Source organism: Thunnus thynnus, chromosome 10 (assembly GCF_963924715.1).
Source record: "Thunnus thynnus chromosome 10, fThuThy2.1, whole genome shotgun sequence".
Classification (NCBI taxonomy): domain Eukaryota; kingdom Metazoa; phylum Chordata; class Actinopteri; order Scombriformes; family Scombridae; genus Thunnus; species Thunnus thynnus.
The window spans coordinates 34,187,576-34,210,569 of NC_089526.1; the positions used below are offsets into that span (position 1 = coordinate 34,187,576).

Here is a 22,994-nt window from a genome sequence, read left to right on the forward strand (position 1 = left end):
TGATGAAGACTGATGATTCCATCCAAAAGATCCACACACGTCAGATCGATATTCAAATCTGGTAATTTGGTTATGTGTGAAGAACGAGGCCCAGGTCAGGGCTCTAGTGGAAATTCAGATGCACGTGCCCTGAGTTGAAGTCATCAGTATTTTGGAAGCATCTCAATGTAGCTCACAGTTCAGAAGCCAGTGAACTATCCAGATACTCAGACATTTTTAGCCTTAGTTTATCTCAGTGCACTGACACTTAGGCTCCCTACAAATTTCCAAGAAGGCAGAGTTTCATTTGTCATTATGGTCCCTTTGCCAAATTTACTGTTAATAACCATAACAAGGACTATCTTGCTGCATTCTTAGATGACATTCAATACTGTCAAAGAAATTTGGGACCGAAGGGTGCCCACTTACACCCCAAATCCAAATGTCCTCCTAGGTCACAGTCAATATTTTGAAAATCTGTGGATCAAATGTTCATAGTGAACCAGAGGAAAGTCTGGGGAGTGTGTCAGAATCAGGGAATGTATTTAATTAACCACACACACACAGTCCAGTCTGAAATTAGTTTTATTTGATAAGAATCATCTGTTACACAGCCATGGTACCTTTACAAAAATAGTTCAAACAGTAAGTGGATGTGTCCACACTTTATTACAGTATCTCACATGTTAAATACTGTTGTGTATCAAACAGCCATCCAGTGAAGCAACTCAACACATATCTTAGTCCACATTCTGGATCACACAGTCCTGGTTAGTCCATATGAAAAAAGTAATATGACACAAAGGTATCAGGGACTGAATCCAACTTGTAGTAGAACACTGTAGGAGAGTCTTTGTTAATGTTTGTGAATTGTCTGGTGAAGTAATAAGTCTTTTCTCAGTCAGTTTCTGACCACATCAGCTACAGTTATATTTGTATATATACTATAAATATACACATACTAGAGTTTGACTTCTGCATGAAAAATCTGCATTTTATACCACTACAGTAGCAAGACAGGGAACTTAAGGGCATCAGTATGCTTCAAATTAAGTGCTTGTAGGATTGTCACACTGTTCTGTTCAGAAATGACAATTTTTGTAACTCTGAAACAGACAACCATACTCACTCTTTGCAGTGATTGGTCAGGTGTGTTTAGGAAAGAAAGTAGGCTGGGTTTGAACTTCTCTCTCAAGCTCTCTTTTTTCATTCTTAACACAACTTCTTCTATCACTTTTCATGTGAACACGAGTGCCGCAACATGAATGTCTTTGAGGTGAGATTAACACTGTGCTGTGGGCAGGCTTTTCACCCTGCCGTTTAGTGTGGCCATTCAGACCATATTTAAGTTATATCTTTAGATGTGGGCAGACTAACTACTTCATTTAAAGCATACTGAGCCCTTTCGACTGTTAGTCTGTCAATCAGCTCTGTATTGAATTGAACTGGTTTTAGTTTACATTTAGCTCACAGATTGTGCCTTTAACAGAACCATCATCAGAACCATCTTTCAATTCTTTCTTAGTGCTCTCCTCACAGCAATAAATAATACTGACTTTCTCAAACCACGCACATGTCAAATCAAAAAGCTTCAGTCATATTGCACTTCTGCCACTGGTTCCCAACCTTTTTGGCTTTTTGGGCCCTTCACAGCCAAGCAATGTCTACCCACATCCCTTACCACAGGTTCCATATGTGCAGTTCAACCAAACACTATTTGGTTCTCAGACTTTCATATTTAATTCCTGAAGAGGTCAAAGTCTCCAATATTTCAGAAGATATTCTTTTTCTCTTTCTTGTGAGTCATTTTGCCTACCATCTTGCCTGAACCCCAGGTTGGGAACCACTGATCTCTGATGTGCATCCAGTTTTTCCTCTTCTTTGGCTTCTTTCCTGATATCTAACAAATGATCCTGTTAAACATATCTATATGCTGCCCAGACGTGCTAAAAATACTTATTTCCAACACTTGGGCTCAGCTCTTCCAGTCCCAGGGGACACACAGGTCCCCATCCTGCATGACTGAGTAGAAGTGAGAAACACAGATGTGGAGGCCCTGCATGAGGGGCGAGCGCTGTTCAACCAGCCTTTTACAGCACAGGATCATCTGGCTGGAGCTGACACTGGGCTCCTTGGACAGACTCCTCAGAGACAGACTGTGGAGACACAGCTTGATCACAGCCTCCTCCTCAGCCTCCAGCCTGGACACACAAAGAAGTATGAGACAATAACAAATATGAGCTGTGGTTTACTATGGGACAAATATAATACAGACAACAGGACAATCTGAGCAATGTTCGTCAGACAGCATTTCAATACAATGGCCTCTTTTGCACTCCTTTTCTTTTGTGTTCCATCACAAAATATTGACATGGTTTGAAAGTCTGGTAATGTGGCATTTGATTGTGAAACCAACTGAAAGCACTGAATACTAACCAAATACCAAATACCGTGATATGTATGTAGTATGATGGTACTGGATAATAATCTTCTGGAACTCAGTGGCTCTTAGAATTTGTAATGGGAAGAAAGTTCCAAACTCACCTCATGATTAGCAATATTCTTATCAACATTTAAGGTGGGGGAAAAGACCTCAGCAGTGCAAATTAAAAATAAAAATAAATTTACTCAGCTCAAGAAAGGTCAAACCCATAGTGGAACCATGTGAAATCAAAGATGGTGCAGGATCTCTTCTCACTCACTTTCTCACATGATGCTCAGCAGCAGTTTGCTGTGACCAGCTGATATATTACAGAGATACAACTGAATAAAACTGTTGTCTTCTACATCCTCCAACTACCAGTGGCAGCACAGAACACTCTGCTCCCTAGATTAATGCTAACAGGAATGAGGCTTTTATTCTGAAGGATTATGGACATAAGTCAAGATTGTATCAGGGTGGGAATCTTTGAGAATCTCACAATTTGATTCAATTCCGATTCTTTTGTGTTCAATTCAATTCAGAATCGATTCTAGAAAAGGGATGGGGGGGGTAGGCTATTTTCAGTCTCTTGCTCCAGTAACCATTCACTGGTGTCCTTAATCCACTGAAATACAAATTGAAACATAACTGGCAGATAAGATAAATGGTCCACAGCCTTTTTATTAAAAATGTTAACTGCATGAATTAATTGATTTATTAATGTGAAAGCATCTCTCTACAATATCCTGCCTATATGAGTATAAAAAACTGAGGGGGAGGCAGAGAGCTCCACTATGGTGTTATTAACGTCATGTCTCTAGCAGTGGAGAGCAGCTTCTCTGCTGTGTGTTGGATAGGCATAGCTGTCCAGGAATAGCTGTCCAACGCTCTGAGTGGGTGCAGGGTTTTTGAGGTGAAACAAACTGAGAAACAAACAAACTGAACTTTAAGTTGTTTGTGCTGCAGTGTGTGTTGGTCAGCCAGTCTCATTTGTTACTGCTGGAGTTCACTGCTCCGCTCCGCTAATGTTAGTCTCTGAGTGATGGCGTTGAAAGTTCACAATATACTTCACGTTTGTCTAACAAAGGTAATTATATACTTATTCAATCAAAAATGTTTGCAACTGCTCCCTTTTGTGAAAATGAACTCTAGAGTGTGTGCGCTGTAGACTGTTTTGCCTTTTCGTTCCGTCAACATCACGTTATTCACAAACACTTAGAAAATCAATTTTTGACATTTGTGAATCGATGCAGAATCATCCATGTCAGCATTGGGCTGCATCTTAGAATCAAATAAGGCATGGTCACATTATACTTCGAATCGATGGAATTTCTCCACATTCCCTGAAAAAGGGTGTGATGTCACTTGTCACGCTTCTGATATGGGTAAATAGACTGATCAGAGCCATGACAAACCGTGTCTCATACGAGATCACCTGATTTGCAGACGAAATCTCAGGAGAGCTCTCAAGCTTTATACCATAAATAAAGTGGTTTGTGTGACTCACTGGTTTTTGCGGTGGGTGCGTTGTCTGGCTTTGGGGGCATGGCTCTGGAGGAAGGCCTGCAGCTTGGGAGGGTCACAGTTGGTGGGGATAATGAAGTGGCCCATCTCATGAAGACTGGGGGAAGAGCGGTCACTGTGACACAAACGACAAATCATGTCTTCGTTACTGAAACAGCAAAGAGTCATGTGTTTTAGGTGTTGATGGTGTGTGACAGCGTACTTCTCCAACATCATGGTGAGCCCCTGCAGGCTCCTGGGGTGCAGACGAAGCCGTCGGGACAACAGACTCTTGTGGAAGGTGTTGAGGGTGCTGTAATGTTCAGCGATGGGCTGGACTGGTCCCAGCCTCTCCACGTGGACTACCTGAGTCCCACCAAGGAGGAGGCTGATCCTCTCCTTCAGCCACTCTGTCTGCTGCTGCAGGCTACGATAGCTGGGAAGCTGCTCAAACAGCTGGGAGACACACAGGCAGAGGAGGTCAGGAAACAAAGAGGAAACATGCAGAGAACATGTGACAGCAGGAGAACTGCAGCTGCATTACTTTGGTCCACTGATGATGAACATCCATGGTTCCCAGCATGACGTGTCCTGAAGCGTTCATCCCTGACTGGTCACTAAACACAACAATGTGTCCTGGAGGGAAGGTAGAGGAGCAGGTTAAAAAGGAAGTTCATCAATTTTACACATCTACATAAGTCTGTCTACTGGTCTTGGGTAGAAGCACTCAATAAGTGAAAGCAGTACAAGAAAGTCGTCCATGGGACTTAAAATTAAAAAAAAAAATTAGATCTAGGAAAACTACTCAATTGACATCACCTAGCAGGTATTAGAGAGTAAAAGTTTGAATCAGAAAGTCTTCTTTCTGGTCTGGTTACATAAGCCTAGTCAAACATGGACTTCATTACAAGTAACCAAGAGAAAGCAGTTTTTGTGTGCAGCACAAATTTCAACAGAATTGGACATGCATTCTTATTTAGAGATAATATATAGGAATGCATGTGATAGAAGAAACACAATTTTAGTTCCTTTAAATGTATCCACTCTGATCTGATCCTGCCATGCTGTGTCTTCAATGGAGGGGACTGTGTGAAGGAAAACAAGGAGTCACTTTTGACAAATAAGAAGCATCCCAGGAGATCACACCGAAACAAAACATGCATCCTTGAATTCTTCAGTTGTATGATCTTCAAATTAAGGAGAGATGTGATGAATATTAATCCCATGTGACCATACCTTTACAGACTGATGTGTTATTTATTTGGGGTGGCTGTGGCTCAGGAGGTAGAGCGAGTCGTCCACTAATCACTAGATCGGCGGTTTGATGTCAATGTGTCCTTGGGCAAGATACTTAACCCCAAATCGCTCCTGATGGCTGTGCCATCAGTGTATGAATGTGTGTGAATGGTTAGTTTCCTCTGATGGGCAGGTTGGGGCCTTGCATGGTAGCCCCTGTACCCATTCAGTGTATGAATGTGTGTGAATGAGTGAATGTGATTTGTAGTGTAAAAGCGCTTTGAGTGGTCGGAAGACTAGAAAGGCGCTATAAAAGTACAGTCCATTTACCATTTTATTTAGCTCTTGATTGGCTGAACACCTAACACCTGATAAGGTGTAGAGATGGAAAATATGCAGGACCTGGAGAACCACTGCTTTAATCACATGCTATGATCTTGTCCAGATAGAAAGACTGACTGCAGAGATTTGGCTTATCAGCTGTCCTCAGTGAGACTCTTTACCTTGTAGGTTGTTCAGGGCCTCAGGGTTCTGCTGAGACAGCCGGCTCAGACTCTGAAGCTGACAGCACCTGTGGGCCACTCCCCAGCTGCGCTGCCACCTGCACAACACAACTGATGTCATCATCATGTTAACACATACTGAAATTTGTATTGCTTCATGCACAACATTCAATTCATTCTCATCAGTTATGGAAGTTTTTATTGGACTTTAATAGTTGTAACCCACAGAAGACAATCCACAAATGTATACCATGATCCACAAATATTTAACTATCCACCAACATGTATTTTTTATTTGTGTTGTGTAAAGTCATATCTACAAAAATACTGAGCCATATGCAAATACTTGTAACTTACTCTGTAAACATTTATGCATTTGTGGATCCATTTGTGCATTTGAAACTGGTTTTGCACAATTGTGGATAGCTTCCTGTCAGTCTGTGGGAAATCTGACATTTGTGACTTCTGTCCTGTTTGTTTGAATTGGATTTTTGTCCAATTCGTACCAAAGCTGATCTGTAGAAACAATCCACAAATGTGAGGTGCAGTCACTAGCTACACCTGCAGGTGGAGACATTCCCTCACACTACAACTACAACTACATTCGCACTGGAAAAAGGCTAAAATAATAGTCTACCTAGCGTCCGCATCCATACAACAGGAGAAAACAAGGACAGCAGCCTGGCTTCAGCAATAAAAAATAAATATAATTTTTTTTGTGCTTGTATTGCACACACACCCACCTGCCTGCTGCTTTGACCAGAGTTGACCTAATTCCCGAGTTAAAATAAAATACACTTAAGTGTACTTAAAATTTAAAAGAACAGCACTGAGTACATTTAACGCACACTATTACTTTTTGTATCAAATTTCTGTTTTGCTGTACTGTCATAGTGTACTTTAACCAAGTTGTTTTAAATACTCTAAGTACATTAATATGCAGTACCTTTATAGTTGTACTACAATGTATTCATTAAAAAGTGTACAACAATTGCAACACCTTTAAGCACACTTTAATCATTTTACATAAAAGTATGCTATACGTACACTGGAATGCAGTATTCTGAAGTGGGCTTTATGGAATACATGTGAAAATGTACTTAGTATACTTTTATAAATCTTTCTTTAAATACTCTTGACATCCAATACCAGTGTGTGTAATACAACTATTTATTTTACTAAGTATAATGTTAATAAATACAATAGTAGTACACTTTGAATTTATTGTATTTGCACTTATAAAAAGTAATTCAATATGCAGTAGGATAGTATTCAAGTTGCAATTTAATATGTTTATTAATAGTGTGTATATGTTAGATATAACATAACATATGTTAATACCAAAGAGTGAACAAAAAGTGCATTAGTGCTTTAATCATTTTATATCACAGTATGTTATAAGTTAATTGAAATGCAGTATTCCTGAGTGGGCTTTATAGAACACATAACTACTATGATTTTCATATACTTTTACAAATCTTTCTTTAACAACTCTGACAGGAAAGTGTAAAATAATAAACATAAATAAATGTATACAGTGTAACTTAAGTAGTAACTAGAATATTTGCGTTTTGTGAAGAAGATGCATGTGAAAGCAACAGGCTGTTAGCTGCTGCTGCTGCTGCTGCCAACTGCTGCTACTGCTGCTGCTGCAAGTTTCTACTAGTAGTGCCCCCTATGGATAGAACTGTATCAAATGTCACACACTCGTGCAATGTGGCTGTATGTACAACATTCACAAATTTGGTTGCAATCCAATTCAGTATTGACGAGTTATAGCCTGCAGTGCATCAGGCCTTCAAAAGTTTGGTAACCAATTACAGACAAATGGTAACCAACATCCAAAAACAAGCTAATAAGATTTGTTGGGGGTCCAAAACATAAAACACCTAATAACTGACCACATGGTGGCACTATTAGCACTGTGTTTTGATATGTTGAGCATTTACACAAGGGACACCTCTACATGAAGTATGAATAATTTTGCACTTTTAGTTTTTGAGGTATTAGCTTTCAAACATTTGTCCCATAGACTGACCTGCTGCAATACCAATTGGACAAAAATCCGCAAGCAAACAGGAGGGAAGTCACAAATGTCATGTGGCCCACATACTGACAGGAAGTGATCCACAAATGCACATGTACAAATGCATCCACAAATGCGTAAATATCACTTAAAATGTATTTTTGTGGTGAAACTATTTACATTTGTAAAACCTTTATCATTTTTATCTCAAATTAAAATATGTGTTTACAGAGTAAGTTATGCATATTTGCAAATCGCTCTGTATTTTTGAGGATGTGACTTTACACAACACAAATAAAAAAATACATGTTTGTGGATAGTGAAATATTTGTGGATCATGGTACACATTTGTGGATTGTCTTCTGTGGTTTACAACTACTGAAGTCCAATAAAAACTTCCATAATCAGTCTCACTGCTCATAAGAACTGATATTAAATTTATTATTCTGATATTCAAATCCTCAATGACTTCTGACTGCTCACTCTCTAAACTAAAGAGCCAGGATGTTGGAAATGAGAAGTTGTGATTATTTTGCAGGGAGCAAGGCTGATCAGATGCCGTCAGACAGGTGACTAGACTCAGGTAGCAGGTGTGTGTTATGTACTGAAGGTGGAAACACAGAGAAAGCGCCAACTAGGTCTTCATGCACAGGTAGTGCAGAGGGCAAATGTCAAACAAATGAACTACGACCTGGGAAATCGTGCACAATTTAACCAATTACACCTCTCATATGTTTCTTGTAAACAATGTAACTTGGAGCTTATTACTTTACAACTCTCTGATCAGGTGCAACTCCTTTACTGATCTGTATCATTGTAATAGCAGAAACAGCAATAACAGTGAGAGCAGCATTTCAAAGTGCTTTCTGTGTCTTTCTGCCATAAGTGTTGGAGGGACGCAGTAGTGGTGAGTGTACCTGATGTCAGCCAGGTGAAATTTGAGGCCTAGTTCCTTCTTCAGTCTGTGTAACTCTTCTCTCCGAGGGAGACTAGCACTATGCTTCTTCGTTGCCTCAGGCTCGTTGTTTCTTAGCCACAAACTGACAAAGACAAAATAAAACAACTCAGACATGAAATAACTTGAAAATGTACTTCATATTTCCTACTCCTCTTTAGAGTTTGTCAATGATCTATCCCTCTTATGCCAAAGTTCATTTGATTCAAATGAATGTGTGAAATTTGGTGGGCACTCAGGGATTTACCATTCACTAATGGCATACTAGGCCTTACTGCTTACTAGATCTGGTTACTTTACTTCTCATTATCAATAAATGTTAAAAAAAATACACCTACCAACATCTCTAAATCTCACTAGTGAACATGTTTTGACTTGTTTGTTTAATCTGTACACCAAACTAAAAGTAAAAACAACAGTTTGTGGTTCTAGAGGGTAGTTATGTGCTGAACTGTTTCTTACAATGTATGATATTTCCGTCTGTACCAAAAAGTACCGATGTTCAGTTGTAACTGAGTTGTAATTGTGTTGTGATACAGAGCTGAGGTCCAGTGCAGTGTTTCTCCTGTAACTGTACAGGCCTGGTGGGCCACCAGGCCAAAAAAATTTTTTTAAATGCCAAAAATAACACTTAATACCTATTCACTCAGAAATCAATAGTGTTTGGGAGCCTCTGAGCAGCAATGTTTTGAAACATGAGTCTATGTCTGTGTCGATGCCTGGAAAATTCCTGGTAGTGTAGCTCCTTTTCAGGAATAGGGCAGTGCATAAGCGAGTGAGTGGTTAAATGAGAGAGCAAGCGGCAGAAAAGTGACAGTGAATGCAAGTTGACCAGAGGAAAAGGTTAACAGTAAGTTATCGATCTGGCAGTAAATACAGTACGGGTTACAGTGTGTCAGTTAATAAACACCGCAGTTCACCCACCCACCAGGCCAAAGTAGTCAACCTAGGGAAAACACTGCACTGTTACTAACTTGAGTGTAGGCTCTACTCTCTTGGCCTGCTGCAGCTCCTGCTCAGGGTCTCTGAAGCCAGTGAAGGTGTAGTAACTCTTATCCCATTTGATGGGTCTGTAGAAAGGAACGCCTGCCTCAGCTGGATGTTTAGATGCTTCTGCATTGGCTTTCAGTCCCTTCATGTGCTCCATGGGCAGGCTGCAGGACTTCAACACATTCATCACCGTGCTCAAAACATCGTTTGTGTGCAGGGTGAAACTCACTGAACGGAACCCTGTAAACCAATGGGAGGTTTAAGATTCCTTAACAGACCTTCTGAATATTATGAGCAATATCATCAGAAACTACCTGAGGTGAGGAGGTCTGGGGGTACATCACTGCTGTCCTTTGTGTCCCTCACATAAAAGGTGAGCTTCATTGGCTGAACTGAGCCTGACCCGGGCTTCTGCAGGTTTTCCAAATAGCCATTTAGTCTCTTTAATGAATTTTCATTCACTTCCTGCAAAACACAGCATCAAATGTTCTACACACGGTGTGGTGAAGCTGCCTCTTCCACAAATTCCTTGCATGGCCCTCCAGCAAAACATTACACTTCTGTGTTGATGAGAGCCTGTTGCTACACACACAAGGACACACTGCGCTACTGTCTGAACACAACCTTACAACACCTTATGTCAGTCTGACCATAAGTCAAAGTTAACAGTCTCAATTCAATTACTTCAGATTTGTTTGATTCACAACATAATATTTGGTTGTGTTTATGAATTACTAAACAATGAGAGACCTACCCGTTCCTTGGGATATTGACCGAAAAAGTCAGGATGGACTGCAAAGTAAAATGGTCTGAGTGCATTGACAGCATCTGCACCTGACAGAGCTCTCTGCTGTACTAAATGTGTGGCCACATGTGTCCGCTCCAGTCTGTAGAGAAAAAGATATGGAAGTTAAGGGGTTTTTATAGTCCAGAGTTGAGTGACTAACTAGGGCTGTAACTAATGATTATTTGATAATTGATTAATCTATTGCTTGTTTTTCAATGTATTGTTGACTCTAAAAAATATCTGATACATTACTTCAAATGTACAATACATTATTAAAATTGTTGTACATTCATTTTCTGTCAATCATTTCAGCACTGCTCAATACATGAACTCCTACTCCTTCAACTACATTTTATTATTAGAGAAGATGGTGAATACAGGAGTCTGATACAGGACTCTGTTCAGTAGTGCTAGCAGAACTGCCTCCATCTCAGTGCAAACAAAACCAAAGAGTTGGTGGTAGATTTTATTTTCACATGACAAAACATCCCACAATCACACCAGTGAATATCCAAGAAGTGGACACAGGTTGTTCAGTCATATATATACCTGGATGTTCACCTCAACCCAAAACTGGATTGAAATGTTTAATGTGCACATAATGTGGTTCTGTATGAAACTTTAGACACATATGATCAATGAATAATCATCTTATATTTCTCATGGTGTAATCACACTGATGGAACATTCCTATCAAATAAATGTAGTTTGAAAGTGAGTTTTTTTAGGCTGCGTGTAGTCTGTATGTATTTTACCAGCATTTTGTTTAAATTTACATTTATTGAAATATAGTCAGTGAATGCTGATGAACTTCTAAAAATGTACCCTCAGGTTTCACCTCAATGCTTTTTCAACTGCAAATCACCAAACTCATAATTACTGGATCAGACTGTGAGCTTACAATTGTGTCTCTATGTAAAATATCTCTTACCTGTTTGATCTATATTTTTTCTATCTTCAACTATATTTTTCATCTTCAGTTGCTGCCTCCTGTGTTTTGTCCATCAGACTAAAGCTGAACAAATATATTTAAAATATAATGTAGGCTACAGCCTAATACACAGTCAGATTCCACCACTTTATCATCCATTAAGGAAATTCAGGTCTGGTAAATGATAATTTAATGGACGACCCTGAATAAAACTTTATTGTGTTAACTTATTGACACTTTTCCCCAGTCTAACTCAGCCTCTGTCACTGCTGCTGTGTTTATTGAAGGTATACAGTAAGTGCACAGTCCACAGACATGAATGCTTCTACCTCCACTGGATTAAAATGGAGGCTTTTATTTACCTGTTGTCATGATGAATTGTAGCATAGAAGCTTAATTGTAGCTTTTTTCACTCAAAATGCATGCACTTAAGTATGAGTGAACATAGTCAGAGTTGATTGAACGGACTCTGATAATCTGTTCTGGAACCAAAAACTCAGTTTCCCATCTCAGGATTTATCAACTAAGAGTTCAGGGATAGGCTCAGAGTTTGTTAAACATGCTCTCTGGAATAGACCCACGGTGATGATGACCGAATTCATGTGAGCTTCAGCTGTTCTTAAGTTGATACAGCTACAATAATACCATGCACACAGTCCTGTCATATATCCCAAATGAGTGTTACCTGATGGTGCAGCGCAGGAGGGAGTTGACAGACATCGCTGATGCTGTTTGTCAACAGATGAGCCTTAAATCATGACCTCTGCAGCCAGACCATCAACAGTTCTGATATCAAAAGACATGATTTTACCAAATTGTCACACAGCATCTGTCATCAGGACAGTACAGCTTTCAGCAGTATTCCTCCCAACAGGCCGGTGGTTGGGAAAGGGGTCACTATAACCAGAGGCCTGTACCACGAAGCAAGTTATGTTTAGCCTGGCTCTCTTTGGGTTGGCTGGTTTCACTTCACCTAACATTGTCCGTCCCAGGTATCAGGAAGCTGGCTAGAAACTAGCTCAGTCAACTCTGGGTTTTCCAGCTAGGAGTGTGTTCATGTGAAAGAGGCGGGAATGTTAATTATGGGCAATATCATCAGATCCATGAATGAAGTACTTAATATGATATGAAATGAAACAGTGATACCTAGGGCAAATTTTGGTTATGATGGCAGCACAGTCGTACAATGTAGACACATGAGAAATAATTCCCAAATATTAAGTCTACAGCTTAAAAAAAGTGTGTGATTATACAAGTCTTTAGTATATAGCAGGCCTATCTATATGTATTTTTTGCTTTTTTTGTCAGATGATAAACAAACTATTCTGAGTATGTGATGCTTATATAAAATTTACAGTAATGTCAGACGTTGTTGTTTCTGCTGCCAAAACAGAGGAGAGGAAAGGTGGTCAGTGCCTGATGAGGTCTATTTGACCCAAATGTTGCATTTATAATGATGGGAGCTAACAGTGTGTGGATTATTTTTCTGATAAAAGACAACAAAGGATTTAGTTTTTATTTCCAATATCACCACAAAGTCACCTCATGTTATTCTGTGCTGAGAGTAAAATCACAGAGACTGTCAGCAAGCCCTTTAGGAGCGAAAGAAACTTTGCACAATTGAAATACAGCTTCACTCATCATTATGTGTTTAGTGCCATTAACTATCACTCCGTTTGTTAGCTCTGTTTTAAAACCAGAGTGGAAATGGAAAGCCAGGAAATGTAAAATGATTTTACTGAATATATATTGCTCTTTTTTTACCTGTCAGTTTATTGTAAACTCAGGACTTTTGTTCATGTCAGGATCCTGTAAGAATGATGACTCTGTTTTTCCAATGATCCGACTGGTCAGTGGACGGATGCTGACAAATTGTGATGTGATCCTCTGACTGTTCAACATAAATTACCATGGTGATTTAAAAGTAAGCCAACTTCATAATGCCTAAAGATAGCTGGCGAACACTAAGCTTCGTGGTACACGCCCCTGACACCGCAACAGGAAATCAGTGTTAAAGTTTATCAGTAATGCTCTTTGACACATTCTAAACTACAGCATAAAGCAGCTACCTCTGTAAAGCTGCTTTGTAAGCTATGGTAAGCTCTTTCATGTATGACAACTAAAAGCAACACACCACCAGACCATCAAAACAACTACCAAATTATGTAATGTAATAATAACTACAGTTTATGTACTAAACAAACAAAAAGAAGACATATCTTCCCTGCAGTAAGGTTAGCTAGTACTTCAGCTTTGTTTGCTGTGTGACTTCTACTCAATGACAGCAAGAAAACATGGCTCCAGTTAGCTTCTCTCGCTAGCATATTAAGTAGTAGCATTATATGCCTTTTGGTTGTGAGCTGTTACTGTCTAGCTATCACAGCTACAATAAATCACAAATGATGGTAGTTATTAAGGTGGCCTGTGACAACAAACAGCGAGGCTCTGCCCTCACCGTAAGGACCACTGCTTCAGGTTAGCTGCGTCTGTGTTGGTTTTCCTCCTTCCTCTGGCTCTTCTTTGGCAAATGAGCTACACTTGTCCGCCACCACCTGGGCTGGAGTACGACTCAGTACTCCAGCAGTGAGGAGAAGGATCAATAGTTAGAGCTGGAGTTTTTAGAGTTCAAAGTATTATCACTGCTATATCGCCACACTAACAAAACTGATTCCACAGCCTACACCGTCAAATTTACAAAGATGAAATTTGGAAGATAGGTAGAAAGGTTGCAGATCTGGCCAAACACAAAAATGGATCCATGTCCAACGCAGGGGGGCGCTTTACACACACACACATACACACACACACACACACACACACACACACACACACACACACACACACACGCAGTCTGTCTCGCTCAAGAGCTTGTCATTGTCACAGAATCCTGTGCATTTAATTCAGTGGTTAACGGTCATGCAGGACAGTCAGAAGGATATGACTTCACATTCCAACTTGATGAACTGTTTGGTTCAGACTGTTGGTTTTTTGCCAAAATGAGGAAGTTTTCTTTTAAAGTTTCAGGTTTACTCTTGGTCTCATATTCCAACTAAAAGAAATATTTTAAAAAGTATAACATTATAACAAAGGTACAAAAATATATTCCGAACCAATCAGTTCAGAGGCCAGGGGCCATACAGGAATTTGGCCCTCCAAGGAGAAATCAGCATCATCGCCGTTTTAACGCACGGGCCTACCAGGGCTCAAGCTTGGGAAAAAAATAAAATAAAACTCACGGGGAGGGATAAAAAAGTCATGCCTCCTTGGTACGCTTCTTTGTACGTTTGTGGTGTCTGGGTTTAGAACGAAGTGAGACATGACCTTATGGCTGTGGTGTTTGTTTTGCTGTCAGCAACAGTTGTTGCATTTGCACTTTTAGTTTCACTCTTTTTTAATCTTTCTCTCATGTCTGTCTGTTTCTAAGAAGCTTGTTTAAACCTCTGAACTTCAGTTTGTGGCATAACTATTATTCGGAGTTGTTGTCGGTGTGATGCCGGAGCGCGAAGTTTGAAGCAGAGGTTCGTATGCCGTCTGCAAAGAGTAAAGAAGCACAAGAGATTAAACTGAACTGATTAGGGGTTGTGGGGAAAACAAAACAGACCCTTTGGCGAGTGGATTGAACTCTGAGACTCTGGGATGAGTTAAACACACACACCCTCACACACACACAAAACCCGAACCCTTCTTCACTCTTCATCGTTACCTGGCACCCCCATACACAGCAAAGTATATCTCAGCTTCCACTCGGGCATCATCCATCAGCTGAGCTGGTGCTACGGCGCTGCTAGCTTAGAAACATCTGTGAAGTTTGCGGACATAGTAGCTAAATCTGTCTATGGAAAAATAATTTGTTTCAGCGGATATCTTAGTTACAACGAGATTGAGCTAGCAAAGCAGTTTTGTGTTTATGTGTGAGGTATTTATTCAGTTTGGGAAATGCCGCGATTTCCAGAAAGCATCAGCTGAAGTTGGCTGGCTGAGTCAGCAGGGACTAGAAATCATCTCTGTTGCTAGGTTGTTACTAAGGGTCGACCTACCTGCTAGAGTATTTAACTAGGTTTTATTACATCAGATTCTACTGACGTGAGTGATTGTTTAGTCATACCCCATGTATTTTCATGGAAATGGAGATAACACAAGCAAAAGTTTCTCTATTTTTAGAGCGTACTGCCTCACAATATGAATACATTTTGTTTATATATTTTATTTTATTGGTGAATGTTGTATAATCGCAATATTACACGACAGGGTGTGCTTTACCTTATTGTTGGCACTGCAGTGATACTTGCGGTTTACTGTCACTGTCGTGTCGTGTCATGATGGTAAAGCACACCCTCGCGTGTAATATTGCTTAATTTGATACCATGGCAAAACCAGAAATCCCATTCAGGACACACTCCTTTATTTAAAAACGTTTTTATAAACATTAACAATTGAACAGAAACTTCGTGTGCTTCATTATTTAAGCATACAGCCTGCATTAGAATAAGAGTTAAAATTGAATATTGGCCTGTAACCTTCTAGTAGAAAGCAAAGCAGCCCAAAAACAGTCATTTCAAATCAGAGGGACTGTAAGAAATGTGATGCTGTAACAACAAATACAGTTGTGTGATTATATGCTCTCATTTTGGTTTGCAATCCTGTAGCTATGACTGAAACTTTAAGTGTTTCAGCATTTAAACAAACACACACTGGGTATATTAGAGTAATAACACTGAGTTATAGAGTGTTGATACCAATGATAACTAAAAACACTGGTATTAGTATCATTTTCTAAATGCCGGTCTTGATTTGGTATCTATATGTCTATGGTATCCATGTATTGATTCTTTTGACATCCCTAATTATATCCACTTTATAATGTGGTTATCAAGTTGTGTAGAAGAATTATTCCAAACTGGGATCCAAAGACCTCCAGGAGTCCTTGAGAGGGCTGCAGGGGTTTCCCGCGAAAGCACGAAATAGATTAATTTCACTTATATTACACTAACTTCCAGGGAGTGTGTCTTCTGAGAGGGGATTTTTTTCAGACAAAATCCTCTCAAACACGGGTCTGTGGTCTATTGTGCATCTATTTTGGAGGTCCTCAACATGAAAAAGTTTGAGATTGCTGTGAGTGTGTGGACAAACTGTCACATCACATTGTTGTGAGTGTGTGGACAAATGTATACAAGACAGTGCCATATAGTATTGAGCTGTTTATTTATTATTCATTGTTTGTTGTATAATATTATCTGTTGTACTGATATCTTTACTTTTGTGTACTTTCAGAAAAAGAGGAGGATGATTAGTACACTGCACTATTCACAAACATCCTTCTCTCAGAAGTGGTTCCTGGTGGTTTGCACTACACATTTGTCCAACAATCCAACATATGGAAGTCAGGGACAAAAATATTTTAGCCTTAAACTTACTGGCATTAACTGTCACTCAGTTTGGTGTATAAGAATAAGTTCAAAAGCAGTTGATCTTAGAGATGCACAGCCTCTGTGTTCAACATTAACTGATGTCAACTGCCCCAGGAGTATATGAGAAATGCATTTGTTTTGTTATATAATGTATGTTCACTTTGACAGCATTAAATAAAACCTTATGTGATGTAAGGTAAAGGTCTTTACGTGTATGTTAAGTAAAAAACTTTACTCTGGAATTCTTTCACATAAACTGCTTGTTTGTCTAATAGTGTGTAATGTTACAGTAAATCAGAGGCATGCATACTAGAGTTAAATAAAATTAATTAATTAATTTGCACAAAAACAGGCAGAACCTTTGTTTGACTCTACAAACCCCTGAAACCCCAAAGAAAAACCTAATGCAAAATCATAAAACCTCATATTATATACTTTTCATAATAGCTCATTTTTATGTTCAACCATCTGGTCATTATTTCTGAGTTCATGAATGACCTTGATTCTTTTGTGATAATACAAGTGTGACTTATCTTATAAATTACTGCCTCAGCATCTTCCGCCTTTCTCTCACACTAAAAATGGACCTGGTGGCCTTTAATCATTTCACACAGAAAACCAAATTGCTAAACCACAGATTAGCCTTCTTGCTAACTCCCTGGGAACTGTCTCTTATTGGCATAATGTTATCTTTGCACACTCACTGGCACATTCATTTGATCATGGGAAGGCAGTTTCCACCACACTACCCTTGTATGTTAAAAAAAAAGAAAAAAAAAGAAAGTGCACATCAAACATCTCAAAGTATAAAATCCTGGCCTCTTTTTTGCTGCCAAAACATTAGTTGGAAATCCAAATCCAGCATCACCCTATTGGATTTGGTCCTTCAGACACTAGGCAATATTGGATAAATATCATATTTGTTAAATATATTGTTATATTATTATAGTGGTGAGATGAACTTATCGTCATGCAAAAAATGGCCAGGACCTTGATGCTTTATCTGAGGATGACGTACAATGTTTCAACCTACAGACAAAACAAAGGTAGCTATCACACTGTTAATAAAGCACCAGGCTTTGTCTGTCTTCTTATAGTGGGCAGACCTCCAGCGGCTCCGCTGGGTGATGGCAGAGACGATGATTTTAATCTGAGGGAATTGTCAGTGGAGGTCTTGCAAGTCCTGCTTGATCCCTGCGACTAGCTTGACGCTCTTTGTGTTCCCAAGGTCATTTCCACCACGGTGGATCACCAGGACATCTGGCACAGCTCTTCCTCCAAGGCTTCGATGAAAGAAGGAGAGGAGGTTTCTTTAAACCATGCACCCCTAGCTGAACCACTGTACCTGGGCATCCAGACCAAAGTTGGTCCCAATGGTCTTCCTCATTCGTTTTTCCCCCACGGCAAATGTAGCTGTTTTTTTTTGGGTCCCGTTGATTGTAACACGAAAAGAAAACAACATTACCTTTCTATGAAACCTTGTGCTGGTGTGTTATTAAATTTAACATATTTTATATTATATTTCTATGTTATTTATTTTTCTACATTTTACCAGTCTGCTGTGTGCTCTATGAGTGTATAATGGATGTAATTTAATGTTAAAAAGTTCAGTTAGTTTATATCATTCTCTGCTGAAATCACAATAGGCAAGAGCTGATATCCAGGTCTGATTTCCAGATATTTCCATGATATTTATACTCATTCTTGGCCTCTGTGGAGGATGTCAAGCTGGTCAATGACGGCATATTTCTTTGTATAAAATGAGGATAATAAAAATAAAACAATGAGTAACTATCCATTCAAATATATGGATTTACATGAGAAAAGCAGAGGTGTGTTGCATTGCTAACTACCAGCTGCTAACATATTGAATGCATGTGCTAACCAAGCTAAAGCATAGACAGTATGAGCTAAAGATAGATGATGTGGCTGTGATAATTATTTAATTTCAATAATAATGAAAATTACATTACTTGTATTTTTAGAGATATAGTATGTTAAGATGTATGGCTTTAAATGTGACTGTGGTTCGTTGTTGGATTTAGCTTATTGTAACAAGCCTTCAGTTGTAGTATTTTTAAAAGCAGTCAAAAGTTCTTCTTTTGTGTTTTCTTGCGCGTTGCGATTGTGTTGGGTGAGTATGAGGTTTTTCCAACTGGTGTTGCCGTACCCAGATGTCCAAGATGGCGGAGCCGCTTGCTCATACATGACTCACATCAATGGTCGACTCAGATTGTGCAGCAACAGCCACCTTTGTAAACGTTGGGAGTTTCTCATGGTGACAGCAGATGTTCCAATCACGGAGAGGAAACATAGCTAATCTTGCAAAAACCTGATTATGATTTATATCACTCATAATTTCATAGACTAGACTATCTTTCTGATTAATTCAGCTTATTGATGGTTTATTGAGTTTAGTGATACTGTGGGATCAGAATTATTCTTAACTATATTTTGATGTATTTTCTTCAAAATAAAAACCCCACCTGGGTTTCAATACCAGGTGTTAAATCTAAAGGAAAACTTATGGAGCAGTGTGCTACACAAGTGAGTTTGAGAACTTCTCATATACCCAAACACATAGCCTATTTCAAAGCAAAAACAATTGTATATTATCCTTGGGGTTTACAATGCCTCTGCTAGATTACCTTGTGACCACTGTTATTGCAGTGATAGCAGCCACACAAGGCCAGTTTGCTGCACCCCTAAAGTTAAAGATTTCTCACCTCAGATCAGAGGTTATAATGTCTGCTTATATTATTTGGGATAACATAACTATAATCATTTGATGTTTGGACCATGTCCTCTTTCTGATGACATACTTTTGATGAAGTCACAAAGAAAGTTGCATTATTAAAACTCTGGAGATGTATGACTATATGTTGGGATGTCTTCACTGAGCGGTTTAATCACTGCCCCAAAATTGGGTGTGCTTGTTGAAAGGGAAACATTTGGATATTGTGTTTGTGGGTGGTTGCGGTTGCTATGGTCCTTGGAGTATGGAGCGTATGGATCATTGTTGTTTATAGATGCCAGTTTAGCCAAATAACAGTCCCTAGCATCCTTGCCAAATTTGTCTCCGTATGGCATTCTCTCAGTTTGCTTCTGCTTCTCCAGCCTCGGTGTCATCACAAATAACACATACGTAACTGACAATGACTGATTGAGTTCTTCAAGAGTCATCTTAAAACACACTTCTACTCATAAGCCTTCAAATGTGCCTAACTTAACCAGCTCAGATATTTCTCCTGAAGTCTCTGTAGGTCTCAGTACGTGAACTTCAGTGACAGCTGTATGCATGCTGCAATGTGAATACTTTATTATGCCCTGAGATGACTTTTGTTGTGATTTGGCACTACATAAATAAAAATTGAATTGAATTGAATTTGCAGGGTCGGCTACGTTTCCTCTCTGTGATTAGAACATCTGCTGTCGCCATAACAAACGTTCACAAACAAAGGTAACCAGTTAACAGGAAAACTAGTTGATTTGTAACACCAGTGTTTCGGTTTGACCACAGACCGTTATCTGGTGACTTTCAGGGGAATGTGTTGTTGTTGTGGTGACGGCAGCTGTTGAAAACACGAACAGAACATGTTGGTGTCCTCCTAAAAGTCTGAAATTATCATATGTTCAACACAGTATGTATTTGTCTGGTCCTTTTTGTATTACATTATGTAAATTAAATGGTATCACCAACAAGAAGCATTCACATTTCTTATTTTTCTGAAATCAATCTTTTTAAATAGCTTGTTTGAGAGGAAATGCTGAATCTCATTGCAGTATCCACACTGATGGTCACAAGTTAAACAGATGGTAGGCTGATCAAACCCAGTGAATACTGGCTGTGTGATTACACAGTTTACACAATATTTAGCCCCAAACTCTACTTTTAGTGCGTGCACAATGACAAAGCAGGTTAATTGGTTGAATATGAGCCCCTTTCAGATTGAAGATAACAGTGTAAAATAACAAGATAGACTACAGCTGCACTGCCAATTTATAGGCTATGTTTTGCTTCCCACATTGTAAGAAACTTTATGAGGTGAATGCTTCTTGCTGAGCATAGTTTAACATACGTAAATGGTTGGCGTAGATAATAAACACATTGATTAAAGTAAAACTGGGCTGCCCATACAAACCAAATGCCCGGCCAATTACTCTTCTCTGGCACCAGGGCTGGATAGTAATGACATTTAATTATTAATTGTTAAATAATAAGTGTATGTTCACTTATTCAACTTCGTCTGAGGAAGATCATCTGTGGCTAAAACTTTGGCAGTTGTGTCACACATACAAACTCTGATTGTTAGCCTGTATCATGAAAGAAAGCCAGAGTAGTTTATTGTTTTGATGTCCAATCATGTTAAACTTGATCTGCTGTGTATAATGTTAAATTTGTCATTTAAATAAATGTAAACGGACTTGCTGTTGTTTGTCATTTCACTGTCACCAAGTGCTCTTGGTATGCACATCTAGTAGGCCCTATGTGCTCCTGATTGATATAAATTTAGTGCTAATCCATCAATCTTTTGAACTCCCACCCTAATCCTAAACCAATTTAATACTGTTGAATAATTCATCATAATTATATATTTTCTCCCAAACAACAAATATCATGTGCAGTATGACTTCTAGTATTGTCGTTTAATTGTAGTGGAAATCTGATGATGTTTCATATTTTAAAATAATCCTTGAAAAAATTGATATACAAATATGACTGGGTATACATTCCTAAACTGGGTACAGTGTTCCAAAAAGTAATAATTTTTAAAACAGTAATTCTTTGCATATTAATTGTATTGTGTGGGGAAAAGTATTTTTGTTCCAGATCATGTAATTATTTTGGATCATATAATATCATATAATTCTACTTAATCAATATACTCATACATCTTACAGTGGTTGGTTCAGGAGTTTCTTTTAAAAGGACAGTTCCACAATTTTTGAGGTCTGTCTTGAAACAACAGTCAGGTGCCCAAATGCCACAATCATTCATCGTGTTCATACTGACCATTAGAAGATCCCTTCATAATGCACTTTCATTGTAAGTGATGGGGGACAAAATCCACAGTCCTCCTTCTGTGCAAAAATGTATTTAAAAGTTTATCTGAAGCTAATATGAAGCTTCAGCATCCAAATGAGTCAAATCAAGTATTTGTCTTTCAATGTTAGTCTTTTTATTGCCAATGTCCCTTTTTGTGTTACTGTACTTCTGCCACAGCTCAACAGGGAAACACTGTCCGAGGAAACACAAAAAGGGAATCTGATGATAAAAAGAATGTAAATGTGGCAGATATCCACTTGATATGACTAAGTCAGACTGCTGAAGCCTCATATAAGTTTCAGATCAACTTTTAAATGCGTTTTTGCACAAAATGATTGTGAGGACACACTGGATTTTGTTGCCCATCACTTACATTAAAAGCGCATTTGAAGGGAATCTTTTAATAGCAAGTATGAACAAGAGGAATGATTACAGTGAGGAAAACCTCTTTCACTGTTCATATGGACACCTAACTGTTGTTTTAAGACACATTTGAAAAATTGTGAACCTGTCCTTTAACAATAAGTAACTAATCAGTGAACAGGAAAAATAACTTAGTATATACAGTTTTATTTTTGCTTTTAGGGTTAGTAGGGTGAGGCATGTTCTATTGCAGCTAAACCATAAAAAATGTCAACACTTGTGAATGAGGTACAAAATAATTAATTTTTATTTTGTATTATTGTCACATATTTTCATGTTCCCTGTTTTTTCTGTATTAAACCAAGACCATCATCTTTCCCTAACCTTAACCAAGTGCTGACAGTGCTTATAATCACACAAGAAAAAAAGATTAACAATGATATAGTTACTATCATCGGATATTATACTGCAAGATCAGTTGGCCCATTTTGGTAGAAAAAAAACAAGAAATATTGTGTCACTGAATATTTTAGTAATACATTAAGTGTAATATTTGCAACTTGCCAGATATATTAATTAAAAACAGATCTTTCTGTTTTGGCAGTATTAAACACATTAGCCAGTTATTTGTTTAGTTTAATTATTTGTTTGTATAGCATATTTAGTTTTAGTTAAATAGTATTTTGTTTTATTCTTATTTTGTTTTGTGAACAGGGTAACACAATGGGTACTTGAGCTTATAGAGGTACGTAGGCAGGCATGCACCTGGATGGGCCAATGTTTTTTACTGGAGCAAGAGAGGCAGCAGGTTTGCCTGCTTGCCTCAGCGGCCTTTTGATTTAGT

At 38.7% G+C, this 22,994-nt stretch overlaps 1 protein-coding gene across 3 annotated transcripts; it reads right to left on the reverse strand.

Annotated features, from left to right (window-relative positions):
* Positions 1-546: 546 nt before the first annotated feature.
* tcaim (T cell activation inhibitor, mitochondrial) lies at positions 547-14,027 on the reverse strand. 3 transcript variants are annotated; one of them, XM_067602557.1, is made up of 11 exons: positions 13,788-14,027; positions 12,018-12,118; positions 10,369-10,501; positions 9,929-10,025; positions 9,599-9,854; positions 8,587-8,709; positions 5,644-5,741; positions 4,449-4,540; positions 4,128-4,360; positions 3,909-4,040; positions 547-2,180 (listed from the first exon to the last, which is right to left on the reverse strand). In XM_067602557.1, exons 2-11 carry the CDS (start codon positions 12,050-12,052, stop codon positions 1,955-1,957), a joined length of 1,425 nt encoding a protein of 474 aa, XP_067458658.1. In that variant the 5' UTR covers positions 12,053-12,118; positions 13,788-14,027; the 3' UTR covers positions 547-1,954. The 3 variants fall into 3 exon arrangements, with proteins under 3 accessions (XP_067458658.1, XP_067458657.1, XP_067458659.1); XM_067602556.1 differs by having other exon boundaries at positions 9,929-10,079; positions 13,788-14,024; XM_067602558.1 differs by lacking the exon at positions 8,587-8,709 and having other exon boundaries at positions 9,929-10,079.
* Between the last annotated feature and the right edge of the window lie 8,967 nt (positions 14,028-22,994).